This window comes from Watersipora subatra, chromosome 5 (genome assembly GCF_963576615.1).
Source record: "Watersipora subatra chromosome 5, tzWatSuba1.1, whole genome shotgun sequence".
Classification (NCBI taxonomy): domain Eukaryota; kingdom Metazoa; phylum Bryozoa; class Gymnolaemata; order Cheilostomatida; family Watersiporidae; genus Watersipora; species Watersipora subatra.
This window is the reverse complement of record NC_088712.1, coordinates 36,092,838-36,119,995: the sequence shown is the minus strand read 5'-3', so window position 1 is coordinate 36,119,995 and position 27,158 is coordinate 36,092,838. Positions and strand designations below refer to the sequence as shown.

Sequence of the window (27,158 nt, the reverse complement as noted above, 5' to 3'; positions counted from 1 at the left end):
GAGAACACCCGGACCCCCCTCCCCCCACCAAGAGAGCGCTCGGTACCCCTCTTGGACTCTCCCTGCAGTACCAATTTCAAACAGGTGGATACTGCCCTGGAAACTGCCACCTTTAATAGTATGTACGTTTTAAACAGAAAAGCCATGCTGCAGGACAGATTTTTGTAAAGAATCGTGATTCATGTAAAAAAAGTGATAGATGGTCGATAGTCGATGTGTCAAGCGAATTAACGAAATGTGGCCTTGTAGGCAGATACTACGAAAAAGCACTAAATTGAAAAAAACATGTTATTTCAGAAGAGAATCCTAGCGATGACAATTTGAATAGTGAAGAAAGGGACTTTGTGTTTGATCAATTTCATGTTGAGCTGGATTACTAGTATTTTACTATTTTATGAATAAATCCTTATATGTCATATCATGTAATTTTGATTTGCGATGGTTTTTTGAAGTTGAATTTTACTAGAATCTGTGTCATGAAAATCTTTACCGTCGTATAAGTCGAGGATGGATTCTCAAGGTTAGAAGTTGGTGTCAAATTTTTGACTTAAACGTCTGAGTTTGCGGTAGACGCGAGCAAAAGAATTCATATATTTTTTATCGTCGTATACAGTTGACATATACACCATATTTCCTACTAATATTGCATTTCAGGTGACATCACTCGCCATCTTGGCCACCTTGGTTACAAAGTCAGCTACCAGCAGCGTGCCTTAGATGAGTATCAATATGGAGTAGCAGAGCTCAAGGTTGACCTCAGGGATGGGGCTAGACTAACGTAAATACCACTCTTTGACCTTATTTACTAAGGCTATATTGTATTTATTGATTACACTTACCTACGAGTGGATGAGAAGGTACATGTACATCGTTAAAAATAACTTACACATAATCTTGGAAGATTTTATCAAAAAAAATTATCAGTTTTTTTCTATTATTAGTAATTGGTTTTTTGTTTGAGGTGATCTGACCGCAAAATGGATGTTGCAAAATTAAAATCATCAAAACTTTATCGTGTTTAAAACACTAAAAAAAGTGTCGAAATGGCATCTCTAGTATCATATCTACTAGTATCGTATCTACTAGTATCGTATCTACTAGTATCGTATCTACTAGTATCGTATCTACTAGTATCGTATCTACTAGTATCGTATCTACTAGTATCGTATCTACTAGTATCGTATCTACTAGTATCGTATCTACTAGTATCGTATCTACTAGTATCGTATCTACTAGTATCGTATCTACTAGTATCGTATCTACTAGTATCGTATCTACTAGTATCGTATCTACTAGTATCGTATCTACTAGTATCGTATCTACTAGTATCGTATCTACTAGTATCGTATCTACTAGTATCGTATCTACTAGTATCGTATCTACTAGTATCGCATCTACTAGTATCGCATCTACTAGTATCGCATCTACTAGTATCGCATCTACTAGTATCGCATCTACTAGTATCGCATCTACTAGTATCGCATCTACTAGTATCGCATCTACTAGTATCGCATCTACTAGTATCGCATCTACTAGTATCGCATCTACTAGTATCGCATCTACTAGTATCGCATCTACTAGTATCGCATCTACTAGTATCGCATCTACTAGTATCGCATCTACTAGTATCGCATCTACTAGTATCGCATCTACTAGTATCGCATCTACTAGTATCGTATCTACTAGTATCGTATCTACTAGTATCGTATCTACTAGTATCGTATCTACTAGTATCGTATCTACTAGTATCGTATCTACTAGTATCGTATCTACTAGTATCGTATCTACTAGTATCGTATCTACTAGTATCGTATCTACTAGTATCGTATCTACTAGTATCGTATCTACTAGTATCGTATCTACTAGTATCGTATCTACTAGTATCGTATCTTGTTTTTATATCGGCTATTGCATTCATTTCAGCGTTATGCGTCTCTATTCTGTTGGTCTCTTTGCCAAAGTGCAATTATGGACATCGTGATCAGACTTTTGCTTGAATCTGAGCGTTTTAGCCGTGATCAGGTGGTGATAATTTTAATCTTGAAACATCCTGGCAGTCAGATCACCTCAAACATCAAAAACAATTGTGAATGATAGAAAAATTCTGAGTGATCTTCAAAGCTCTTCGCTTTGGTAACTTTAGTATATTTAGTGGTTATGATCTGCAATAAAATATAACATTACAATATGTGCAGTATGTAGTACAATATGTACCACAGGGATTTTTTATCTTTGAGACAAATGTAGATAAATGTTGAATCTAACTTAAATGAAATTATCTTACTAAACTTAAAGTTATGTTTTAGTATATATTTTACTAAACTTCAACTTTGTCATCGGTTAAAATTTTATCACTGATCTGTTTCCGGTTTTGTTTTCACTATAACTAATAACGACTAGCACTGAGCTGAGAGAGAGCAGGCATCCTATCTCTTTCATGCCTTGTGGGAAGGATTTCGGCAAATAGCATATCGGCATATTCGTTATTCCGACGCATTTAGCACACCGACTGCCAATTTGGAATGTCGAGAGAAATTTTTGTTGATATCGTGTGGGAAAACATATGTCGCATGGAAAGAGCGAAAAAACATCATGTTTTACATTGTTCTACATTGAAAAAGTCGTATAACAGCATCATCGTAACCCGGAGACACATTGTAGTTGTATTCCAGCGGAGACTTTTGAAGTAAGTACAGTCTTACCGTGAAATACAAGCTTGATGCATTCTGGTACCGAGATTGTATGTTAATTCTCTTGTATCTCAAATCAATCTTTCTTATAAAGTAACTAAATAAAAATTTATCCATTCCAACTCTAAAAAAGCCACCTAAATAGGTGATATTGCTATGGCAAAACATGTTATTAATTGTTTTGATTTGCTACCTACCCTCACGAGGTAACAAATACCTATCTAGGGGTTATGATCTGCAATACAATGTAACATTACTATGTACAGTACTGTACGGAGTTCTACTCTTGAGTCAGGTGTTGTGGCTAATGGCCTTGGGAGAGAAACTTGAAGCAAGACATTCGGTACACTCTACTTTTGTGACAATATGCAAAATAACGTAAACTTTAAATTGAAATTAAATGAACATGGTTTACTATACACACATTTAAAAATAAGTTTTAATCTTACACTAAACTTAATGCTAACTTGGTTTTCATTTTCACTTTTTTGCTTTTGACTCGCTTTCACCTTCACCTTTAGCCTTTTCAAAACCTCTTCAAACTGATCCAATGAAAGTTTTCAAGCGATGCTGTTTTTGCTAACGGCCTCTCGCCTATTTGGCCACCTTGCAGCCACATCAAGAACTGTCTCGTATGCTCGTATCTTAAATTTGTCTCCTATCCCAAGGTAAAAATTTCTTCAGCACGTTCCTTGTATCTCAATTTTTTTGTATGCTTGAACACTCTTATGTTGAAACACGTATATTTCAAGGTATTACTGTAACTAAAAGCAATACGGCTTTGCTGTTTATGATCTTGTCATAACTGATCAATTGATAATAATGTAGATATAGACAACTTTGATTGGTGACTGCAGGAGGTTATAACTACTGTAAGTTATATATATAACTTACAGTAGTTGTCAACTCCTGCTGCCCTCAGTCAGGTTTGCTATTCAGCCGTACCTCTACTAGAAAAAAATTAAGCACAAAACTTTAATGTTATAAAACTTCTCAAGAATTTATTACCTCGTGTTATGAAAACATTTTTAGATAAGAAAAGGAAAAAATATATATAGCTATAATTTTAAAGCGCTCACTAATCAGTTTGGTGAGAGTCTGATTTTTAATGTTTTGTTTCTAATGTTTTATATCTTAGGCTATTTACAAAATTGTCCATTGTTGTAAATTTTTAATAACGTATTTTGAAATATTTGTTGTATTTATATATATTATTTTTATATTGTATTTGTACATGATTCTTGCATGATTAGGAATAAATCTATCTTACAGATGTTTGATATAAGACCAAATATTTGACTCAAGTCCGATGAATAGAAATACCCGTGTTGTGGAGATGTATGTCTTCAGCTTGTATGTCTATATATATAAATTATATACACATATATATATAATCCCGCGACCAAACACGAGCGAAGCGATTGGTTTGGGAGATTTATGATAAATGCACATGTGCATACAACTCCCGAAAAATTATCCGTTAATGGCCGTCACCAAACCCTTGTAACAAAATCTTATCAAAAAATTTAACTATTTTTCTGTAAAGTCGTTCAAGTATAATAATGATACAAAACGCATATAAACCTATTTAAAAATGTTAACAAGCCTTTGAAAGGTTATCGCAAATTCCTAAAACTAACCCTTCTGATCGGATTATACATAAATAGACAGATTTATTTGGCCGAAAATCGTTATTAAAACTTGCTAATCCTCACTTTTATCAAAGTTAAGACCGGAAATTAAAACGCAGAGCGACAGAGAATAGATGATTAAGTCGTGTGTATTTCACGAAAGAAATAACGTGCACATTTCACCAGTCTATAGCATTGCCGAAGGTTTCTGTAATTAACGCAGCAGTACTGAAATCGTTTCATTTTTGCCAATTTCAAAGTAACTAACATTTTGGAAACTTGAGTACTTTGGAATTCTAACTGATGTCCAACGCAGTGTAATTAAAAGAAATGATGATATTTTTTCTAACGGTTCTTATGAGATTATTACAATAATTAATTATAAGTTTGGATGACTGCAGAACGATGACCTCGTAGTACAGATATTATAAAAACTTATATAAATATCACAACTTCGTGATATTGTTAGCTATGACGTTTTGAAATGCAAACAAAATTGTGCATTAGCTTTATATTATTACTATATTAATAATATTGGTTATTCTAATAATGTCAGTGCATTTTACTTGTAATACTGGCCAATATTGCATTTCTCCTATTGCAGGGGGAGAGAAAAAACATATCTTTTCCTTTCATTATTGCTGTTTGTTGTATATAATAACACCCACACCCAGTACATTACCATTGCAGTTATCCTATTGCACTGCACTGCCATTTGACTGCTAATATTGCATTTCTCAATCATCAGTACCCTTTCTTTTTTTCCAATATCGCTTTGGTCGTGGGCTGTATGACAGTGGAATCTCTAGTTTATATATATACTTAAAATTTATATATATAGACATATATACATATATATATTATATATATACATAGGTACATATATATAACTGCTCAATCAGATCCTTTCACAATGCATCTGATTGGACAGTTAGTCAGCTGTTTCTATCAATACAAATTGAGCATAGCCACTGCTAGCATGCTTCTCACTTCAGTTGTCTGTTTTAGTCGGATCATGGAATATTTAACTAAGAACTACAGTCTGAGTAGGGGCCTGCGCATACCTGCCGAGTCTCTCACCAACAAACGTCACAATGTACATGTAAGCAGTTATCAGCTCTCGAGCTGAAATTAATTTGTATTCTATTTTGAGCAATACCATAACCATCTTCAGCGTGTGGCTTTACCTAGTCATGAAAAGTACCAGTTTATGGAATGTGGCGCTGCCTCAGGGATGTTATAATTACTGTATCCTGGCTGTTCGGTGCAATGTGAGAGATCGTCAGGTGGGCCGATAAAGCGCAGACAGTTACTATCTGCCCATCTTATAAGAATTACAACTATCAAGGTGTGCAACTGTATCAGTAAAGCGTTTATTATTCCCAGCAGTTTTGTTCTATTGTCAGGCATTCTTTGAATTTACCAAGTTGTTGCACTTTTTTCAATGCATCTTTTATCATCATTTATTCTAAACATACATCCCAAGCGCCACATAGATTTTATATATCCAATGCTGTTATAAATACCGTATAACCCTTAATTAAACGCCACCTCTATTTGACCCCTAGTATGAAAGAAGGGTTGAAAAATAGATCACTACTCTCCATTTGACCGCCACTTTGACAATCTTTGATCTTTATGAGCCCATAATATTAAGTGATCAGTAGAAAAGTGTCCATAAAATCCTATTATTAATAAATCGTTTACATCAATAACAATCAATTATCTCGTCGTCCAGCTCCAAAGCTTTTCGTATTATTTCGTTACAGCTTTGAAAGCAACATCATAGAAATAATTAATAACTGTCACAAGCTAATAGTATTTCCTTGTTTAACGCGGTCTTGATACTTCGAAGTACATGTATGTATATAAAAGCGGTTTACATTTATGATGGTAGATGAACGACTAGTTTTAAGCCAAAGGCTAGGTTTAGCAAGCAGAACTTTTACGCGATTATTTTGTGCTAAATACAACGTGTAAAAGTTTTGCTTTGCCAATATGTTGTTTGGACGCTGATACTGGCTTGTTCAGCAAAGCAGAAAAAGAGTTATGGTTAGAAGACATTGTGGAAAGTATTAGACAACCAGAGGATGTTCGTTCCATCGAAAGCAACAATCAGGATGCGGCTATCCGAGCAAACGGTGGAAATTCTTTTGTTTTAGAAACTTTTTTTGTTCCTGCATGTAATATAAGTATGGTTCGTTTATGTCACTCGTTCATAAATATATATATATATATATACCATTCGGTAAATTATTGTAATATATAACTTATAAATTTGCAGGTTTTTAGCATATGATTTGATAGCATCATTGTGGAAATCTGATCTCACAATTGATCGATGTTCGTAACTCCTCTTCTAGTACACATAAAAAACTAATTTTGGCTGCAAACTGTAGCAAACATATCAATCACTGCAATGAGCTTTTACTCAAAATTGGTAAATGTAGTTATCAATTAAAAATATGCTTTCAAATTTAGAATGAAATAAAAATTGAAAGCTCTAACAAATTGCAAAAAAGTGATCAGGCTATAATATCGTCGCAGGTTAATTGCAAGCAATAAATATCATCAACTGGTAGAGATATTTTTTGGTTTATCGATGCATATTTATTAAGAGATACTTGACAAGTTGGAGGTACGTTGACCGATTTATCGCATCCAAAAGGTTTAATATCGCTCCACCGGAAGAAGAGAGGAAAATATAGGTGACATTTGCTTCTCCCATATAAGGGCTAAAGTTTTCTTCCAAAAATTCTGTCAAACCATATGAAAAATACAACGATAGCCTCTATTTGGGTGCCACCCCCAATTGACTGCCAATATAGAGTAAGGTTTGAAAAAGAGAGTGCCATGGCATTCAATTAGAGGTTTTACAGTATATGTTTAATATGTTTACTTCTATATACATGTTTACTTTTATATATGTTTTTATATATTTTATATGCGTGTATGATCATAGCCTCTATTAAAGTCTTTGAGCCAATTTAAATGTAGCTACATACAATTTGTATATAACTGAAAACCTACACATTACATTCCTGATGATGATCAGTATAACATGCTGACCTTGACATTTAAATATACTCGTAACAACATCATAAGCGGTTAAGTAAGATTAAATATTTATAGTGTGCTATTCTGTATACTCATCAGCAGATAATAACCATATAGCTTGTGATCCTAGACTCGCTGTTCTCTTATTTAGGTTGCTCTGAAGGCTATAGCCAGCTGTGGAGTGGACTATGGAAATATTAAAGCGGAGGACATTGTTTCTGGACACCGAGAGAAAACACTCCAGTTACTCTGGATAATTATATCCAACTTTCAGGTAGTTGTGGGAGGAGTTGAAGCTGTGTGCAGTTGAAAAAATTGTCTATTGTTTCTTAGATACAATTCAAACGGCTATTGGGGTCATTGTTTCTTCATGTTTAGGATGAGTCTGAGTAAGTCGGGTAAGTCTGATAGCAAGCGATTCGATTGATAAATGAGGGTGAAGTGAAGAATCTCTCTTTATTCAGAGCATTTTAAACATAAATATCCCTTAAGTTGCAACAAAATAAGTTAATATTTTATATTTTTACAAGTCTCGTTCTTGTCTCATTCATTGCCAGATAGAACAAAATCTCAGATGGGCTGTAATGTCTTGTTCCTGGTCCTTGTTACTTGGAGATTTAGTCATAAAATAAGAGCATACTTAAGAATTTACATGTACAGGGTTGACACCTATTTTATGTTTGAAATATCAGAATGTGTGATGGGTTATTTGATGACATCACCTAAGGCTGAAGGATGCTGGGAAACTATTGAATTTATTTGTTGACTTTTACATCGCAATAAACTCTAGCGTGTACTATGAGTGTTCGATGTGCCTGGCACTTTGTCGTTACTTTTTTTACCGATTACCGGCGAGTTAGATTTGCGATGCCATTTGACTCACTCCAAAAGGAAGTAGTTCAGTTACCAAGTTGTTCTAAAATGTTGTTTAAAAGATAAAGTTAAAAATCCTTAATTAGAAATGATTGACTTAGTTTGCAAAAGATATAATAAAACTCGGCGCGCATACATGTCAAGGGCAAAAAATTTTGTTCGCATTTTCTGCTTCTTTTGCGTTTCATTTAGCAATCATTGCTAAAGCTATCGCTAGCATTTTTTTCGTGTCTCTTGGCCTCGCATGAACTCTAGCCTGGAGACTTGTGATTGGAGCTAGCACACTCATATATCACCATACGAATATTGACACCAACTCTTCACCCATGCCACTTTGTAGATATCCCAGCTGGTTGATTTGAACTCACTGAGGGACGAGATTCTCCGTCTCAGGAAGTCTCTCAAGGCTTTGAAGTTCAGCGAGCCAGTCATACAGCCGACAGCCGATGGTAGGTCCTTCTATTTATGTAATGCCGGTATTCTATGGATACGGGTTAGAGTTGAATGAGAGTTGTCCTCTCTCACTCATCCTTGCTCGTTTTATTACCCTTGATTGATAGATAGAGCGTTGCTTGGATATTAATTGTTGATCAGGTTTGCAATAAACCTACTTTTTAATATTTTCAAAATAGTTTTTCTGTTTAGGAGTATTTGAATGCTATCGTGTTTCTCAGCATTCTCTTGGGTTGTCTGAAAAGGACATGAACAGCGCCTAACTGGAATATAAGCTCTCTCTGTGTTCATAAAAAATCTGTTTCATTTCAGATGATTCAGCAAAGGGTCTCCTGCTGCAGTGGGCAGCTCTAGTCTCCGCCCACCATGGTGTCACCGTCTCTAACTTGTCCGCCTCTTTCACCGATGGCAGAGCACTCTGCTACATCATCAAGCACTACCAACCGTCCCTTGTCAAAATGATTCAGAATGAGACAACTCTTACTAAGCTCTTTCAGGATGGGAATACAGATCCTAATGATACAGGTATGCGCTTATGAATTTGATGACAGATCATTTTGCTATAATGCAGTGCATTATTGCATTTCAAATGCTTTACAAACCAAACTTAACTTGAAGGCTTAAAGTCATTAGTAATCCGCTGTGTAAAAGTTGTGTAAAAGCATTACTGTTTTATCTCTATATTTTAATTCATTCCCAGACCAGTTTAGTATGTTAAAACCTTTGTATGCTGAAGCGAATATTCCTATATGAATACACTGATATTTGTTTAATTTATTTTGCAGCCCAAACCTATGAAAACTAGTTGATAAGCAGCATATATAGCAATAAAATCTATGTGTTATATAATGATGTATAGAAATATGTAAAAAGATTACTAAAGAAGCAATCGATGAAAAGAAGTATTTACTATTACTGTACCTTTGAGACACACAAATGGAAGTGCAGGTTTGACAATAGAGAGATGCTCTGGTAAAGATTTGTGACATTATGCACTCAAAGTAACTTAATTATATATTTTTGTATTTTTTACTGTTCACCTATAAAACTGTGATGCTTTAAGGAACTTTGAATGTATTTTTTGGTGGAAGTTGTTTGTGTTGTGGAGTCAGATATGCTTTTGATCTTAATAAATATCGATTGTTTGGAAACATGCATGCTAAGGCGAAGGTAAGTAGAGGCGTGACCATAATTAGATTACAAAAACTGTGTATGACATAACTCTTGACAATACATAAAATAACTGTATCCAATAAAGTGCTGAAAGTTCCCTTTGTTGTTCCCTTTAATGGTTAATAAGTTTGTATCGGAGAGATGTTTTATGTTTGTAGGCTGGAGCCTGGCTAGGGTGCATGGGATAACTCTATGCTTTTGTTTTAGTTGTAGATGACTCTGTGATCTTAGAGAACCTGCTGAAGAATGACAAGGAGAACTTTAAAACTGTACACAGTGCTGTGAGTGTTGCCTGGCAGTTTAGTGATTGTTAGATATGCGGCGTGAGTGTAATGCGTCCAAAAGAATAATGTTTTTGTTGCCTAGTTTGTGCTCCTGCATCGCTGTATTGTGTTACTGAGGCACGGTAACATAGTAGTTCACCGTTAGTGTTCACAACCACCGAGGTTCTACGTTATTATCAGTGTTTGATCATTTCTTAGTTTGCTGTTTGATGCTTAGTAGCGCAGTTGAGAGATTTTAGTAAAATGATTCACTCCAGATATTTACAATCCATTCCGTCAAACATAGACTGGCCTAAAATGTTGATATTTAGTTCAGTTTTATTATGGTTGTTTCGTTTGCTTTCATACTAGGTGGTGGAGTTGGGAGGTGTACCTGTCATAACCACTTCTACTGACATGGTTTCCACTGTGCCTGATGAGAAAACAACCTGTCTCTACTTGTCATACATTTGTGCCAGGTTACTCGGTAAGGTACCAAGATACTAACAGTTCAAAAATGGCAGCCATTGACCATTTAAAGTGAATATATTAGATTACCACAAAACCTCTATTTGAACGCCATGCCGCTTCATTTGTCAACCCTTTTCCTATAGTGGCGTTATATTAGAGGTGACGTTCAAAAGTTTGTGCTATATGTTTCGCCTAGCTCATTAGAATTTTGGGAAGATAAATTCAACCTTTTTTTCAGGAAAAGCACCGCTATTGTTGCCTATTTTTGTCCTCTCATTTGGGGGGAGTCACATTAACGCTGTCGGCCTCACTATTTTTGCTGAACCAGTTTTTTTCATATAAGTCCAACGTTTCAAGCTGAGTTGAACAAGGAACTACTTTGAATAAGAAATATTAGCCGGGTGCAGTTATGAATTATTTCGACGGAATTGCTTTCAAAGATTTAAAGAAAATAAAGCAAAGCTTTAGAGAGTTAGATGAGTTAGAAAACATCGGCTGTTATTACGTCCTTTGGTGTTTCTGTAGAATATTCTTTTTGTTCATCCATACGCTTTATATCGTCATATAATGTCATATTGTAAACCATTTTGTGGACAAATCTGAAAGCAATAGATTAGATTTAGATCTTGATGACTTCGAATCGGAGTGTAGTTCTGATAAATCTGACGATCGATCTTCTCTGGTACACCACCACTAAAACCATGGTAACCACTACAGAAACAAAAAAGAATCACTTATTATTGATGTAACCGAGTCATTTTAAGTACCATTTTTTACTGATCACTTGTGAGTTTGTAAGATGAAAGAATGTCAAAGTGGCAGTCAAATAGAGGTGGCGGTCAAGTAAAGGGTGGTGCTCTATTTTTCAATCCTTCTATAGTAGCTTTCAAATAGGGGTTCTACAGTATATAGTCTTCTATCTTATTTATCTAAACACCTGTTTGAATAATGCCAGATTTCTAAGGTGTTTCTCACCACCATATCTGGGCTGGTCTGTCACTCTCCTTTGTTGAAGTGTTTTTGATGTTAAGGATTAAGGATAGTTACAAATAGATCGGATTTTTTTTTCATTTTTACTACGTAAGTACTTATAATTATATCTTATATCTAGGTCTTTGGTTTTATGCATCAATTTGAATGACTCACTGGTAGATACAATACTCACTGCTAATACGAGTTGAAGGACTCACTGGTAGATACAATACTCACTGGTAACACGAGTTTTAAAACTGCTTTTGAACTATTCTTCTGCCTTATTCGAACTGCTTTTTTTCAAGTTTATTCTATTGCTTTTTATTTTATTTTCATACTTACCATATTTTCAAGGTTATTCGAGATCAAACGTCTGTCGTCAGTTGCATTTCATTAAAAATAATTGGACTAATAGAACGTGACTTCTAGACTGCTAGAGATTCCCTAATTATGATAGCTGATGGTTAGTAGCTATGAGAGCTGATAGTTAGTAGTTATGATAGTTAGTAGTTATGGTAGTTAGTAGTTATGGTAGTTAGTAGTTATGATAGTCGGTAGTTAGTAGCTGATGGTTGGTATAGTGACAAATTTACACATTTTGTAAAACTGATACAAGACAGATAATTTCACTCTGATCAAATGTAATTGTATCAGTAAAATAATGTTTAATCACTTGATATGTTGGTACACATGCTGTAGTGCATTTCATTGGCAAGTGTTAATTATTGTTATTATAATTGTGCAGACAACTCTCAATTCGGTTCACTGAAAGAAAGTAGTGCTTTGTGCAATATATTACTACTATGTTGATTTTGGTCCTTGAGGCTTTGGTCAAATGTTATTTAAGATAAACTTACGGCTAAACGCCAAAACAAAATGGCTATCCAGCAAAATGGTTATCGAACAAAATAGCTATTAGACTGAATTTCTTCATGTAAGCATTGTTAAGGTTTTCAAATTTACAGTCTGTCTATCATTTCACGTTTTATCGAATTCGTATTACAATATTTTAAAATCATGCAAAATTTATTACTACTCAGTTTAAAAAATTCTTATGTCTTCAAATAATTCAAGTCGTCTGGCGTTATTTCCTCTTTGGGTGGCTGGTTCCTTTCGCTCACAAGTAATCTTGGTTTGTAGAGATCCGCGAGGAGACATGGGCGGCAAGAGTCATTCAAAATGCCTGGCGTTTGAAAAGGCAGCGTATATCAGCTCAGAGCATTCAGAGATGGTGGCGCTTTTGGCGCATATGTCGAAGAGATAGGCGCAAGTTCCTCTTGATGAAGAGTGTCGTTACCCATCTGAAGATGCGATATAAAGCCAAGGTGGCCGGACAGGCAGTCCGTAAAGACTATTTGGCTAAACGCCATGCAGTACTGGTCATTCAGCAGAATTGGAGGATTGTGTTGTGTCGGAGACGTGAGAAAGAGGATGTAAGAAGAAGGGCAGCGGCTGGGGTGCTTCAGCAATGGTTTAGAAGGTGTAAATTGGCAATGAAACAAAAAGACTCATATACCCAGCTCAGACTGGCAGCCTTGACGATTCAGAGAAGGTATCGAGCTTTAGTAATTGGAAGATGTGAGAGAGATAAATACCAGAAGCTGGTTAGAGCAGTATTGTGGATTCAACAGAAGCAAAGGTCGGTCAAGGTACACCAACAATACCTGAATCTTCGAAAATCTGCTGTTGTGATTCAGCGTTGGTATAAAAAAGTTGCAGGTCAAAGGTCGAGAAAGGCCCGTGTGATGAAACAAGAACAATCGGCACTGAAAATTCAATGCTGGTACAGAAACGCAGTAATCGCTCAAAAACTGCGGCAAGATTTTTTGCTGCTAAAACGATCTGCAAATTTTATCCACATGTGGTGGCACGCTGTTTTACAGAAAAGATTGAAGAACAAAAATGCAGCTGCCTGTAGTATCCAGCGATGGTACAGGAGTTGTGTGAGAGCTCAAAATGAGCGGAAGCAGTTTTTGCATATAAAGACATGCTCTGTGGCTATAAAACAATGGTGGAAGGCTGTGTTGGTGATGCGCAAAAAAAGACAAGAGTTTTTGTCTTTAAAGAAGGCTGTTAGCTGTGTTCAGAGACGAAGGAGGCAACTAAAGACTTGTCAACAATGTCAAAAAGAGTATCTAGAAAAGAAGTCATCAGCTCTTATAATCCAGAAGAGATGGAGAGCTTTTGTTTTGGGCTCTAGATTACGAGCAGAATACAAATCACAACAAGATGCTGCTCGGCGCATTCAAAGGCAGTGGCAAGCCTATTCTTTAGGTAAGGCAGTGCGTACACAGTTTCAAGTAAGAAAGTCAGCTTGTTTGACCATTCAGCAATGGTATCGTAATGTTTGCCGCTCAAGGATAGTCAAAGAAAACTTTAAATGTCTCCGACAAGCGGCTATAGTACTTCAAAGGAGATGGCGAGCTAAAAGGAATGCCAAGTTGTGCGAGTTACAATATCAGATCATCCGAACATCTGTTCAGAAAATTCAATACTGGTATCGATGGAACTTTGTAGCCAGGCGTGTGCGGGAGACCTATTTGCAAACACTCGATGCGACACATTGTATTCAACGATACTGGAGAGCCACGATCGCTAAAAGATCATGCATGGAGGCTTACATTCAACAGAAGAAGGCTGTCATCACATTGCAGCGATGGTTTAGGTCATTAAAGCAGATGCGGAATCAACGCTTTGAGTATTCACAGCTAAAAATGGCAGTTACTGTGCTTCAACGCAAGTTTAGGGCATATTTGCGGTGTGTTGCCAATACGAGGTCGAATGCTGCAGTATGTATTCAGCGTCACTATCGGGCCTATCGGCAAGGCAGTTGTCAGAGACAAGGTTATCTGCGAATGCGCAACTCCGTAATCAAGATTCAAGGCAGATATCGAGCAAATGTTCAAGCACGGCACCATAAAAAAAACTTTGTGACATTAAAGTCAACCGTTATTTTACTCCAACAAAGAATTCGTGCTAATCAAGTAGCAAAAGAACAAAAATTGCTTTATGATTTTTTGAGGATGTCTGCGATAAGAATTCAACACTGGATCAGGTCTCTACTGCTCATGCGCAGTCAGCGGAAAACTTATCTTATGCAGTTGCAGGCCATTAAGGTTCTGCAGAGCCATTTCAGAGCTTGTCTCGTTGCAAGGAATTGTCGGAGGGAGTATGAAAGAACAAGAAACGCTGCTGTTTGCATACAGACGCGCTATCGTGCTCTGTTAGCATCGAAAATTGTGAGGTCAAAGTTTGCGCAGTTGAAGTCAGCAGCAACCATGATTCAGCAAAGGTATAGGGCATATCAGCAAACCAAGCTTTGTCGTAGCCACTACCTCAAGATAAAGCAAGCTGCAGTGTGCATTCAGCAGCGTTATAGAGCTAAACTAGCTGGAGATCAGTGTCAAGAGGTTTTCCAAAGAACAAGAAAGGCTGCAGTTTGTATACAGATGCGTTATCGTGCAGTTGTGGCTTCTCGAATTGAAAGAAAACAGTTCTTACAGTGGAAGTCCGCAGCAACGCTTATTCAGCAAAGGTATAGGGCATATCAGCAAACCAAGCAATGTCGCAGCCACTACCTCAAGATAATGCAAGCTGCAGTGTGCATTCAGCAGCGTTATAGAGCTAAACTAGCTGGTTATCGGTGTCAAAAAGTTTTCCAAAGAACAAGAAGGGCCACAGTTTGTATACAGATGCGTTATCGAGCTGTTGTGGTTTCTCGACTTGAAAGAAAACAGTTCTTACAGTGGAAGTCCGCAGCAACGCTTATCCAGCAAAGGTATAGGGCATATCAGCAAACCAAGCTATGTAGTAGCCACTACCTCAAATTGAAGCAAGCTGCAGTGAGCATTCAGCAGCGTTACAGAGCTAAACTAGCTGGAAATTGGTGTCAAAATGTTTTCCACAGATCAAGAAAGGCTGCAGTTTGTATACAGATGCGTTATCGTGCAGTTGTGGCTTCTCGAATTGAAAGAAAACAGTTCTTACAGTGGAAGTCCGCAGCAAGGCTTATCCAGCAAAGGTATAGGGCATATCAGCAAACCAAGCTTTGTCGTAGCCACTACCTCAAATACAAGCAAGCTGCAGTGAGCATTCAGCAGCGTTACAGAGCTAAACTAGCTGGATATCGGTGTCAAAAGGTTTTCCACAGAACAAGAAAGGCTGCAGTTTGCATACAGATGCGTTATCGTGCAGTTGTGGCTTCTCGAATTGAAAGAAACCAGTTCTTACAGTGGAAGTCCGCAGCAACGCTTATCCAGCAAAGGTATAGGGCATATCAGCAAACCAAGCAATGTCGCAGCCACTACCTCAAGATAAAGCAAGCTGCAGTGAACATTCAGCAGCGTTATAAAGCTAAACTAGCTGGTGATCGGTGTCAAAAGGTTTTCCACAGAACAAGAAAGGCCACAGTCTGTATCCAGATGCGCTATCGTGCAGTTGTGGCTTCTCGAATTGAAAGAAAACAGTTCTTACAGTGGAAGTCCGCAGCAAGGCTTATCCAGCAAAGGTATAGGGCATATCAGCAAACCAAGCTTTGTCGTAGCCACTACCTCAAATTGAAGCAAGCTGCAGTGAGCATTCAGCAGCGTTACAGAGCTAAACTAGCTAAAAATCAATGTCAAGAGGTTTTCCAAAGAACAAGAATGGCAGCCGTTTGCATCCAAATGCATTATCGTGCAGTTGTGGCTTCTCGAATTGACAGAAAACAGTTCTTACAGTGGAAGTCCTCAGCAACCCTAATTCAGCAAAAGTATAGGGCATATCAGCAAACCAAGCTTTGTCGTAGCCACTTCCTCAAGGTAAAGCAAACTGCAGTGTGCATTCAGCAGCGTTACAGAGCTAAACTAGCTAAAAATCAATGTCAAGAGGTTTTCCAAAGAACAAGAATGGCAGCCGTTTGCATCCAAATGCATTATCGTGCAGTTGTGGCTTCTCAAATTGACAGAAAACAGTTCTTACAGTGGAAGTCCTCAGCAACCCTAATTCAGCAAAAGTATAGGGCATATCAGCAAACCAAGGTTTGTCGCAACCACTACCTCAAATTGAAGCAAGCTGCAGTGTGCATTCAGCAGCGTTATAGAGCTAAACTAATTGGAAATCATTGTAAAAGGGTTTTCCAACAAGCAAGAAAAGCAGCCGTTTGCATTCAGAAGTATTATCGTGTCTGGCTAGTGTCTAGAAAAGAGCGAACAAAGTTTTTACGTTTGAAAGCTTCAGCTGTTTTAATCCAACGGAGCTTCAGAGCTCACAAAGAAAGGCAAAATCACCGAAATTTGTATTTCGTGTTAAAACGAACCGTAGTGTTTGTTCAGCAACACTATCGAGCAAAGATAGCTGTAAAGGCCTGTCAAAAAGCATATCAAAATAAAAGAAACGCTATTATTTGCATACAGACATGTTACCGTGGTTTGATGGCTATGAAAAAACAACGAAAACAGTTTTTACAATTGAAATTTGCTGTCATCAGCCTCCAGAGAAAGTTTCGAGCTTGTGTCCTTGCACGAGAAGTAAGACATGCTTATATGCATACACTTATGGTCATAACCCAGGTACAACGCCGCATAAGAGCAACACTTCTTGCAGCTAACACACGATCAAAGTATGTACAGCAGCGTAAGGCAGTGGTGAGAATCCAGCAATGGTGGAAATCCGTTTTGGAGTCTCGTTTGCTTGGAAGTAGATACATGTTATTAAAAAATGCATCGAGTAAAATACAACACTGGTACAAGTCATGCAAAGCAATGCAAAGGATACAACATGAGTATTTCGAGTTGAAAAAAGCCACTGTATTTGTTCAAAAGATGTGGAGAGCACATGTAAAAGGAAGGGAATGCCGACAAAAATTTGTATGTTTGCAAAAGAGTGCACAACTCATCGGAGCGAAATATAGAGCATGCAAGGAAGCTAGAGTGCAAAGAGCTAATTATTTGAAGACAAAATCAGCAGTGATACAAGTGCAACGGAGGTACAGAGCCAATCGTCTAACTCAGCGAGACAGGCAGAAGTTTCTCTTTGTTCGTCGGAATGCCATTACAATACAGAGATTCTATCGAGACAGTCTGAAAGTGGAAAAAAGTCGGAGAAACTTTAACATTTTCAGAGAGTCTGTTATTGCTATTCAGCGATGGTGGCAGTCGATTAAAACAGCTAGAAAACAGCGTAGTTACTATCAGCAGCTAAAAGCATCGACGTTGTATCTTCAAAGATACTGGAAGCTTCAACGATATAGTCGGCAAACGCGTCGGTCCTATCTTCGGTTTAAGAATTGTATCATCATTCTACAGCGAAAATGGCGATCGCACTGTCAGCACAAACTTGCCTTCAAGCAAAAAGCCGCTACTAAAATTCAATCTCATTATCGGGTATGGTGCGCTAGGAAGCATTTCTTGACCCTGTTGGATCACAGAGAATCATGTGCTGTATCAATACAACAATATTGGAGAGCTCACCGAAGAGCTCTGCTGGAGAGAGAGAAGTATTTGAGCATAAGGAAGAAGATTATAAGAATACAGAGTGCCTGGAAAGGTTATAGGGAAGCTCGTCTCTACCAGATTAGACGAGGAGCTGCAATCACCATTCAAAACTGGTGGAAGAAATGCTTGGCATGCAGGTTGAAGCAGATGGCAAGGAAGCACATTCACTCCGTTATTACAATCCAGGTTAGGAACTGATAGATACATCATGCTCTACAGATAATGTCACATTTATGGGGACCGTTTCAGGCAGGGCAGAAGTCTTATTAGCTTTGTTGCCTTGTGGATTCGTTGCTTGATGTGTTTTTCTTTTTATAATAACCATTTTCTAAGCACCTATTTTATTAATTTGGGTTGGCAATATGTAAAATTAAAGATGGTTTTCAATTATTTAGTTAGTAGAAACATGCTATGGGCTTATGTAAATGAATTGTTTGATGAGGACTACTATTCCAAAACAAACTTTTGAAAGTATCTGAATTCTGAATAGGGTTTTCTGCTAATAGCATTTAAGTAGAATTTAATCTATATTTGAAGTCAGACAGAAGCATATAACGTATAAATACCAGCCTAAAATTCATCATGATTTAATAGATTTTAATTAGTGTTTATAATTTTAGTTCATAACTTTCTTTGGGCAGCTAAAGATGAGTTTGCACAAAATTTTGTCAAAAAGTAGCAGTATTTTTCTATCATTTGCATTTTTTTCATGTTTGAAGTGATCAGACTGCCAAGATATTTTAAGATTAAAATCGACCAAACTTGATCGTTGTTAAACTACTCATGTCAAGCTACGGTGCGATTATGACGTCTATAGTTGCAATGAGATCGACAGAATAGAAAAGTGCAACGCTGCAACTTGAACGGAATAGCCGATGTCGACTGGTGACGTCATGTATTTATCTTCTGAGCGTTTAAACGGCGATCAAGTTTTGTCAATTTTAATATTGAATTATCCCGGCAGTCAGATCGCCTTGAACATCAAGAATGCTAAAAAGTCATAGAAAAATAAATACCAATAATTTCTGCTAAAATCTACTAAAATTTTGCATAAGTTCATCTTTAAACTGGTGTTCCTGTTCCAATGCCCGTATGAAAGTTGCAAACTGCATGAAAATGCATAAACGGTTAGCTAGTTCCCATGTATGATCCACAGAGCTGGGTGCGGATGAGACTGGTTCGCAAGCAATATTTGGAATGTCGAGCGCTGATGGAGACGCAAGTAGGGGCAGCAGTGTTGCTTCAGTCTTATGTGAGACGCTGGTTGGCGAGAAGGGAGGCAGACGTAAGGAGAGGGGCTATTATAACTATTCAGGTTAGTATTGGGAGTTGTAAGCTCATTGCTACAGGGTGGTTTGTCCACTCGTGTTACATCATGCTGTCAGTGTTGGCAGCACATTTTGATTACTAACACTAATAGCATATATCGAGCTGAGCTGCTCAGGTTATTATATGCATTAAAGTCTGTTCATGAACAGCTGTGGATGCTCTCTTTTATATTACAGTGAAACCTCTACCTTACAGTAAAGCCTCTACATTATAGTGAAACCTCTACATTACAGTAAAGCCTATACATTACAGTGAAACATATACGTTACAGTAAACCTCTACATTACAGTAAAGCCTATACATTACAGTAAAACCTCTACATTACAATTAAGCCTATACATGACAGTAAAGCCTCTACATTACAGTGAAACCTCATCATTACAGTAAAGCCTATACATTACAGTGAAACATATACGTTACAGTAAACCTCTACATTACAGTAAACCTCTACATTACAGTAAAGCCTATACATTACAGTAAAACCTCTACATTACAGTTAAGCCTATACATGAAAGTAAAACCTCTACATGACAGTAAAACCTCTACATTACAGTAAAGCCTATACACTACAGTAAAACCTCTACATTACAGTTAAGCCTATACATGACAGTAAAGCCTCTACATTACAGTGAAACCTCTACATTACAGTGAAACCTCATCATTACAGTAAAGCCTATACATTACAGTGAAACATATACGTTACAGTAAACCTCTACATTACAGTAAACCTCTACATTACAGTAAAGCCTATACATTACAGTAAAACCTCTACATTACAGTTAAGCCTATACATGACAGTAAAACCTCTACATGACAGTAAAACCTCTACATTACAGTAAAACCTCTACATTACAGTAAAGCCTTTACATTACAGTAAAACCTCTTATGAGATGAATTATTTCCACGACCATCAAAAATTATATGAAAACTAAATAATTCGCTTTTGTCTTTCTAATATCATTTGGTGACCCCAAATAATCATAAAAAATGTCTGCATGATCTTTAGAAACATTAAAATAGTAATTGAAGGCTGAATGAAATAAATGAAATGTTTTGAAATTAATAAAATGCCAGGTTATAATGGGCATAGGCCATGGAGGAATGGTGAACAGAGCTGTAAAGGAGGTGAAACAATGGGCTGCAAAAGATGGTTTACACTTGAAATTATAGTTTAACTTGATTAAAAAATTACATTTTTGGCTACACTAATTTTTAGGCATTTCTCCATTTTTGTTGGTCATCTAATAGGATACTTTTGATTGCTCCATCTCACAGCTGAGTGACTGAAAACCTTTGCAGCTTTCTTTTTTATGTCGAACTAATTTTTTATTAAAAAGATAGCTTACATCTGAAATTACTCACTTTTGCTGCACACTCTACATCTGTTTGCTAGACTCATCTGTCACTCGAGTTATGTTGATGCACACTCTACATCTGTTTGCTAGACTCATCTGTCACTCGAGTTATGTTTCTCATCTAATACCCTAATCAGGCTGCCTGGCGTGGCTGGAATGAGCGACGGCTTTCAAAGTCTAGCAAACTACGTAAAATAAGAAGCCGATTGGATTCGGCCAACAAGAGAGCGTCACCCCAGTCGACACTCGCCTACCGTAACTCCGCTGCATTGCAGTGCGTGCTCAAGTACAGGTTAGTAACTACAAGTTAGTGAGCACGGGTTAGTGAGTACAGGTTAGTGAATACAGTTTAGTGAATACAGGTTAGTGAGTACAGGTCAGTGAGTACAGGTTAGTGAATACAGGTTAGTGAGTACAGGTTAGTGAATACAGGTTAGTGAGTACAGGCTAGTGAGTACAGGCTAGTGAATACAGGTTAGTGAGTACAGGTTAGTGAGTACAGGTTAGTGAGTACAGGCTAGTGAATACAGGTTAGTGAGTACAGGTTAGTGAATACAGATTAGTGAATACAGGTTAGTGAATACAGGTTAGTGAGTACAGGCTAGTGAGTACAGGCTAGTGAATACAGGTTAGTGAGTACAGAATAATAGCTTGGCTGTGCTTGATCAATATTCACCCCGCATTTCACTCATGAATCATTATACTTTTTAGCATAGTTGTTGGTTGCACATTAGCCAATCAAATTGTGCGATGAAACTTTTTAGTCAATAAATTTATATGCTCGTTTATAGTGGTCAACTTATCATGGTCAACTTATAGTGGTCAACTTATCGTGGTCAACTTATAGTGGTCAACTTATCGTGGTCAACTTATAGTGGTCAACTTATAGTGGTCAACTTATCATGGTCAACTTATAGTGGTCAACTTATCGTGGTCAACTTATAGTGGTCAACTTATCGTGGTCAACTTATAGTGGTCAACTTATCGTGGTCAACTTATAGTGGTCAACTTATAGTGGTCAACTTATCATGGTCAACTTATAGTGGTCAACTTATCGTGGTCAACTTATAGTGGTCAACTTATCGTGGTCAACTTATAGTGGTCAACTTATCGTGGTCAACTTATAGTGGTCAACTTATAGTGGTCAACTTATAGTGGTCAACTTATAGTGGTCAACTTATCGTGGTCAACTGCGTCTTCTTACTTTTATTAGTATTGAATATATTCATCATACTCGCAGGCTTGTTTTTTCTCGAAAATTTTCAACTAGGAATTAGCCAATCAAGCTCGAGTGATGCAAACAAGCCCTAGCACACCAAATATCAGATGGTGTACCCCTGAGCACTCAAAACGGTGACACTGTTTCAACGCTATTCAGGACTATTAGCAAATATTGCTGTTACCTTAAGTTCTCCATTCTATTATATTATACCTGCTGCTGTTGGGTCCTTGCTAAAATCTGCTACTTACGCTTTACCATGGATGATGTTTAACTAGGCCATTTAAACTAGGTCATTTAAACTAGGTCATTTAAACTAGGTCATATGAATCTATATCATGCGTTGCAGACATTTTTATTTTCTCTCAATTTCCTTTCTAAGTATAATAACATAGCAAAGCCTTTGTTTAGCCATCAGTTCATCAGAACACTAAAATTTGATCAGAGAAGAACAACTCTTTAGACATTGTTATGCATTAGAGCTTCTCCTACACACATTGTCGCCCATTGTATTCAATCGTCAGTTTCACGCTTTTCACCAATACTGGGTTTCCATGCTTCGAAGTTAACTTCATCAGCATTGTTTCGGAGGTGAAACTAAGGGAAACAACTCTCTATGCAAGAGGGTCAAGCCTCATCACTTTAGTTTTCACTTTGACCTTTTGTTCACCATGACCTTTCGTTCTTCTAGAATGATCCATAAGATTCTTGAGGCTCTCAACCACCTGGTGGTAACCACAAAGTGGTCAGATGTTTGCCGTCTCAGCATTGCTCAATCCCGGGTGCCAGATGAGCTTGTCTCTCTCATGCGGTCCTGCAACAGAAGCGAACCGCACAAAGAAATACTACAGCTGTCTCTGGAGGTCTTTGATAACCTCGCTAAGGTTGGTCACGTTATCAGCTAGTGAAGCCTTTGTAGCACCTTCCACTGCAAGAGTATTATTGAGTCGTGAAAGGTGGGAGTGGATAACTCTATTGTTTCCTCAATTATCATGACACTTTAAATCAATCACTTCTACAGTCTACCAGTCACAAAAATGTGCTTGGGTGTGCTATATAACACAGTAGGTGGAACTTTTAATAAATCTTGACTAATAAAGGTTCAGGTGAGAAGTGAAGTTATAAAATAATTTAAAAGAGTGATCAACTATAAACAAAAATTAATAGAAACTTGTAAAGTAAAAACAATCAAGCATATCCAGACGATGAAGTCTGGGAATAATCCTTTGAAACCCTGAGGAAAAAGGGACGATAGGTACAACTTGTATGTGTTATATCCGATGATGATAAGAAGAAAATAATAACATTTCCTGCAAGTAAGATATGAATGCGTCGAGCTTTGACTTCGTACGTATATTTCCCATTATTGCTTGTTTAATGTTTGTTTTTGACTAGTGAACAGAAACGACATAACATCTGGGTTGTTTGCTAATCTAATTGTTTCAGCAGTTGTTTTTCTCAAAAGAGAGGACAAGTCTCGTTCTGTTTTAATGTAATTTAGATTGAGTCCAAATTCAATTACCGTAGTTTATATGATTTCAGTGTATTTTAAAAGTGAAGTCTCTAATACCATATGCTACTTGATTCATAAAGTTTCAGGTGTTTTTATACCTTTAATTCCATAGGATCCACAGACATCAGGACTGATATATGGCACGGAGTATCTGTTACCCACAATGCTCGAGTTGATGGGCATCTATGTCGAGACTGGACCGCTGGTCTTTAGAGCTGGCTGCAGTGTTCTGGTTTCCTTCACCTTGCAGCCAGCTATCAAGCAGGTATATGGGCTAAATCTCATTACTCAGACTACAGTCGACCCTCACCATACGATTTTAATTTGTTCCAGTGTTGGCATCACAAGGTGAAAATGTTGTGAAGTGGGGTATAAAAACCCATAGAATTATCTAATGCAAATACTCCCTGGTAAAATCATCAAAATTTTATATACAGTAGAGAGTTCTTACCTTTGAGACAGACGTGTAGCGTAAAAACTGAATCTAACTTAAATGAATTTAGCTTACTAAACACATACAAGGTAAGTTTAGTATGTATTTTACTTAAGTTTAACTTTGTCATCGGCTAAAATTTTATCACTGATCTCCGGTGTCATTTTCCCTATAATTTATTAATAACGCTGAACTGAGAGAGAGCGTAAGCATTGTATCTCTTTCAACCGTTGGAAGATTGATTTCATGGAATAGCATATCGGTATCTTCGTTATTTCGACGTTTTTAGTACACCAACTCCCAAATTTAAATTTCAAAAGAAATCTTTGTTGACATCGTGTTTCGTATCATCGTGTTTCGTATCTTGTTGTTACCTCTTTTACTACCAAATTAATTTCTTTACCGGGACAAAATTACATATTCGGTAAAGCAAGTATTTAAAAAGGGTGAGTATGAAATGTCATAACTATTAAACCACGAGGTCTATAAAAATATTTTTATGCCAATTTATTCAGCATAAAATTTCACATCAGCTGGTGGCATAAAAAATTTCACAAATGTGTTGCAGAATGAGCTCAGGCCATTTTTCCTACGACATTGAGCCATGTTCGAATCGGATGAGTTATCAATCTTATACAGTTTATGGCGTTATTATTAGTATTGCTAAAATAAAAATAATAGCTCTCAGTAGCAATATTGTTCAATAAGTAGGAATATTGTTCAATAAAAGTCACCCAAATCCTATTGATCCCAAATTAGTGAAAACTTTAGAATGCATCTGACATGTTTGGTCGGTGCTAAGAAGAAATTGCGGTGAAAAATAAATTTTTTGTAAAACAAAACTATTGGCTCAACGCATGCAGAAAATTGTTTCCTTTCGTTTAAGTACAGATGTGATTGGCTAATTAATTAACTACTCACTAATCAGAAATGGTTTGTATGAGGCCTGCTAAAGCTGCATGATGCGGCTCTCGGCCATACACAAACACTATGCCCAGTTGTATTGCGGGGCTTGTTGTACGCAAAGAGTTAATTTATGTGTCCGCTATTTTTCTACCAATGGTTGATTTAACAGAGATCTGTAAAGCAACAAATTTTGATGAACATATCAACAGGATAAGAAATATCTGTGGAAGGTGTGGCTACTCTTGGCAACTTTGATTGCTTTGGTTTAGTTCAGCTTTGGTTCAGGTTCTGCTGTGGTGGCTGCGGAGACACCTTTATTGTTTCCAACAACTTTATAAAACACACAAAGTGTACTCATCACTAGTAACGAAGCCAATGAGACACAAAGGGTGCAGCAGCCTTTGGAACCAGCATGAATGGGTTGGGTCTAGTGCCAATGCTATGAGTGAGGGTGTGCCAGAGGCAGCAGTGCCCACATCAGCTGGTCAAGTCTATCTGTGCTTATCATTGGCAGCTTTCAAAGCTTTGATTTATGTAATAATAGTAGGCAGGTTTGTGCCGTATTAGAACTGCACTGCCCCAATACGGTACACAGTGATTTTGCAGTTCATTACAGCTTTTTGAAGCGCAGCAAACATTCACTGCGCTCCAGCTGCGGATTGCCCGCAGCGATCTACTGTGCATTTGCTTACCTGACGCATTAGCTGAAACCCAGCCATTCATGCCAACTGCGAATGCGCATTTTTCTTAATTAATAACTGCATGTGTACTGCAACTGTACATTTGTAAGAAATACAGTAGATACGGTGGATCAGCTGACACTGCTGACTTTGTAAACATCTGTACTGCTACTGTGACATGCTTGCTACTGCACTGCTAATGTAACTACAAAAATGTACATAGATATCCAGGAATAAATGTGCTGCAACTGTAATGCGTCTTACATCTGTGCTTAGGTGAGTTTTTATAAATGCGCGGTTACGATTTTTCCGTCATGGTCACAACCCTAATCGTAGGTATGGTGAAAACCCTGCTTGAGTTGCCATAGATAATGTGTGGTTTAATCTGTCTATATGTACCTAAAAGCAATACTGCTTTGCTGTTTCATGTTGATGTTATGGTCTTGTGATAGTTTATCAATAGATAATAGTAGAGAATTTGGCAACACTGATTGGTCATCCATTGTAGCCTATGTACGTTGCAGTTCAATTGGCAGCATCAAATCAAGAGTTGCCTTCTTCTTTTATCCATTCTTTAAAAAAAGCAAAAGTTTGTTATGTTGTGTTTTATTGCCATTTAATATGAACCTGAATGTGGGATAAGGCTTTGTAAGTGTAATTTGTTAAAATATTGTTTATCTGGAGACCGCAAATACCTTATACGTTGACTGCAATCAGTAGCAGTTTTAGCGAAGTATCTGGAGACCGCAAATACCTTATACGTTGACTGCAATCAGTAGCAGTTTTGGCGAAGTATCTGGAGACCGCAAATACCTTATACGTTGACTGCAATCAGTAGCAGTTTTAGCGAAGTATCTGGAGACCGCAAATACCTTATACGTTGACTGCAATCAGTAGCAGTTTTAGCGAAGTATCTGGAGACCGCAAATACCTTATACGTTGACTGCAATCAGTAGCAGTTTTGGCGAAGTGTTGACAGCTACTAATGTTAATCTCGAACTTATCTGGGGCTCTCTTAAACTCCAGCCACTATAATTTGTTATATTTTATCTTTGACATGGTTTAGGTCATAAGATTTCTGGTGTTTTAGGAGCTGATTGCCAATGAAGATGCCATGCATCAGATACGGATATGCCATGCAACTGCGCAGAGGAAGCTCACGATGGCGCTTAAAACTAAATCTAAAAAATTAAGGAATGCTGATTTAAGTCAGAAATCCATCAGCCACTTGCTGAGATGTGTCACAAATTAACAGCTATTGAATCTTTTTGGGAAGGCCAAATCTGCTAGCTACGATCTACCATCCTCCAGTTGCAGACTGATCAATGCATACTACATCTAGATGAGTGCATCGTGGTTAAAGTCATTAGTCACCTGTTGAATGTTGTCATCCATGAAAGCAGACAATTTTACTTATCTTTCACCCGCTAACTATGTCATTGTGAGCACAAATCAGATGTGTCACCCTCTAACTATGTCACTGTAAGCACAAATCAGTTTTTATGGATATGCAATCAGATATGTCACCTGCTAACTGCTATTATGGATGTGCAATCAGATGTGTCACCTGCCAACTGCTATTATGGATGTGCAATCAGATGTGTCACCTGCCAACTGCTATTATGGATGTGAAATCAGATGTGTCACCTGCCAACTGCTATTATGGA

The 27,158-nt window shown here is 37.4% G+C and overlaps 1 protein-coding gene across 1 annotated transcript in view; it reads left to right on the top strand.

Annotated features, from left to right (window-relative positions):
* The window catches only part of LOC137397321 (abnormal spindle-like microcephaly-associated protein homolog), a 60,041-nt gene extending 33,090 nt beyond the window's left edge, over positions 1-26,951 (top strand). The window contains exons 19-31 of the mRNA XM_068083612.1: positions 655-778; positions 5,330-5,423; positions 7,530-7,652; positions 8,592-8,700; positions 9,017-9,191; positions 10,068-10,158; positions 10,513-10,627; positions 12,724-18,242; positions 19,213-19,371; positions 20,878-21,032; positions 22,651-22,843; positions 23,585-23,737; positions 26,582-26,951. Coding sequence (XP_067939713.1) covers positions 655-778; positions 5,330-5,423; positions 7,530-7,652; positions 8,592-8,700; positions 9,017-9,191; positions 10,068-10,158; positions 10,513-10,627; positions 12,724-18,242; positions 19,213-19,371; positions 20,878-21,032; positions 22,651-22,843; positions 23,585-23,737; positions 26,582-26,743 — 7,172 coding nt within the window. The 3' untranslated portion in view covers positions 26,744-26,951. The remainder of the gene's footprint in view (positions 1-654; positions 779-5,329; positions 5,424-7,529; positions 7,653-8,591; positions 8,701-9,016; positions 9,192-10,067; positions 10,159-10,512; positions 10,628-12,723; positions 18,243-19,212; positions 19,372-20,877; positions 21,033-22,650; positions 22,844-23,584; positions 23,738-26,581) is intronic.
* Positions 26,952-27,158: the final 207 nt, after the last annotated feature.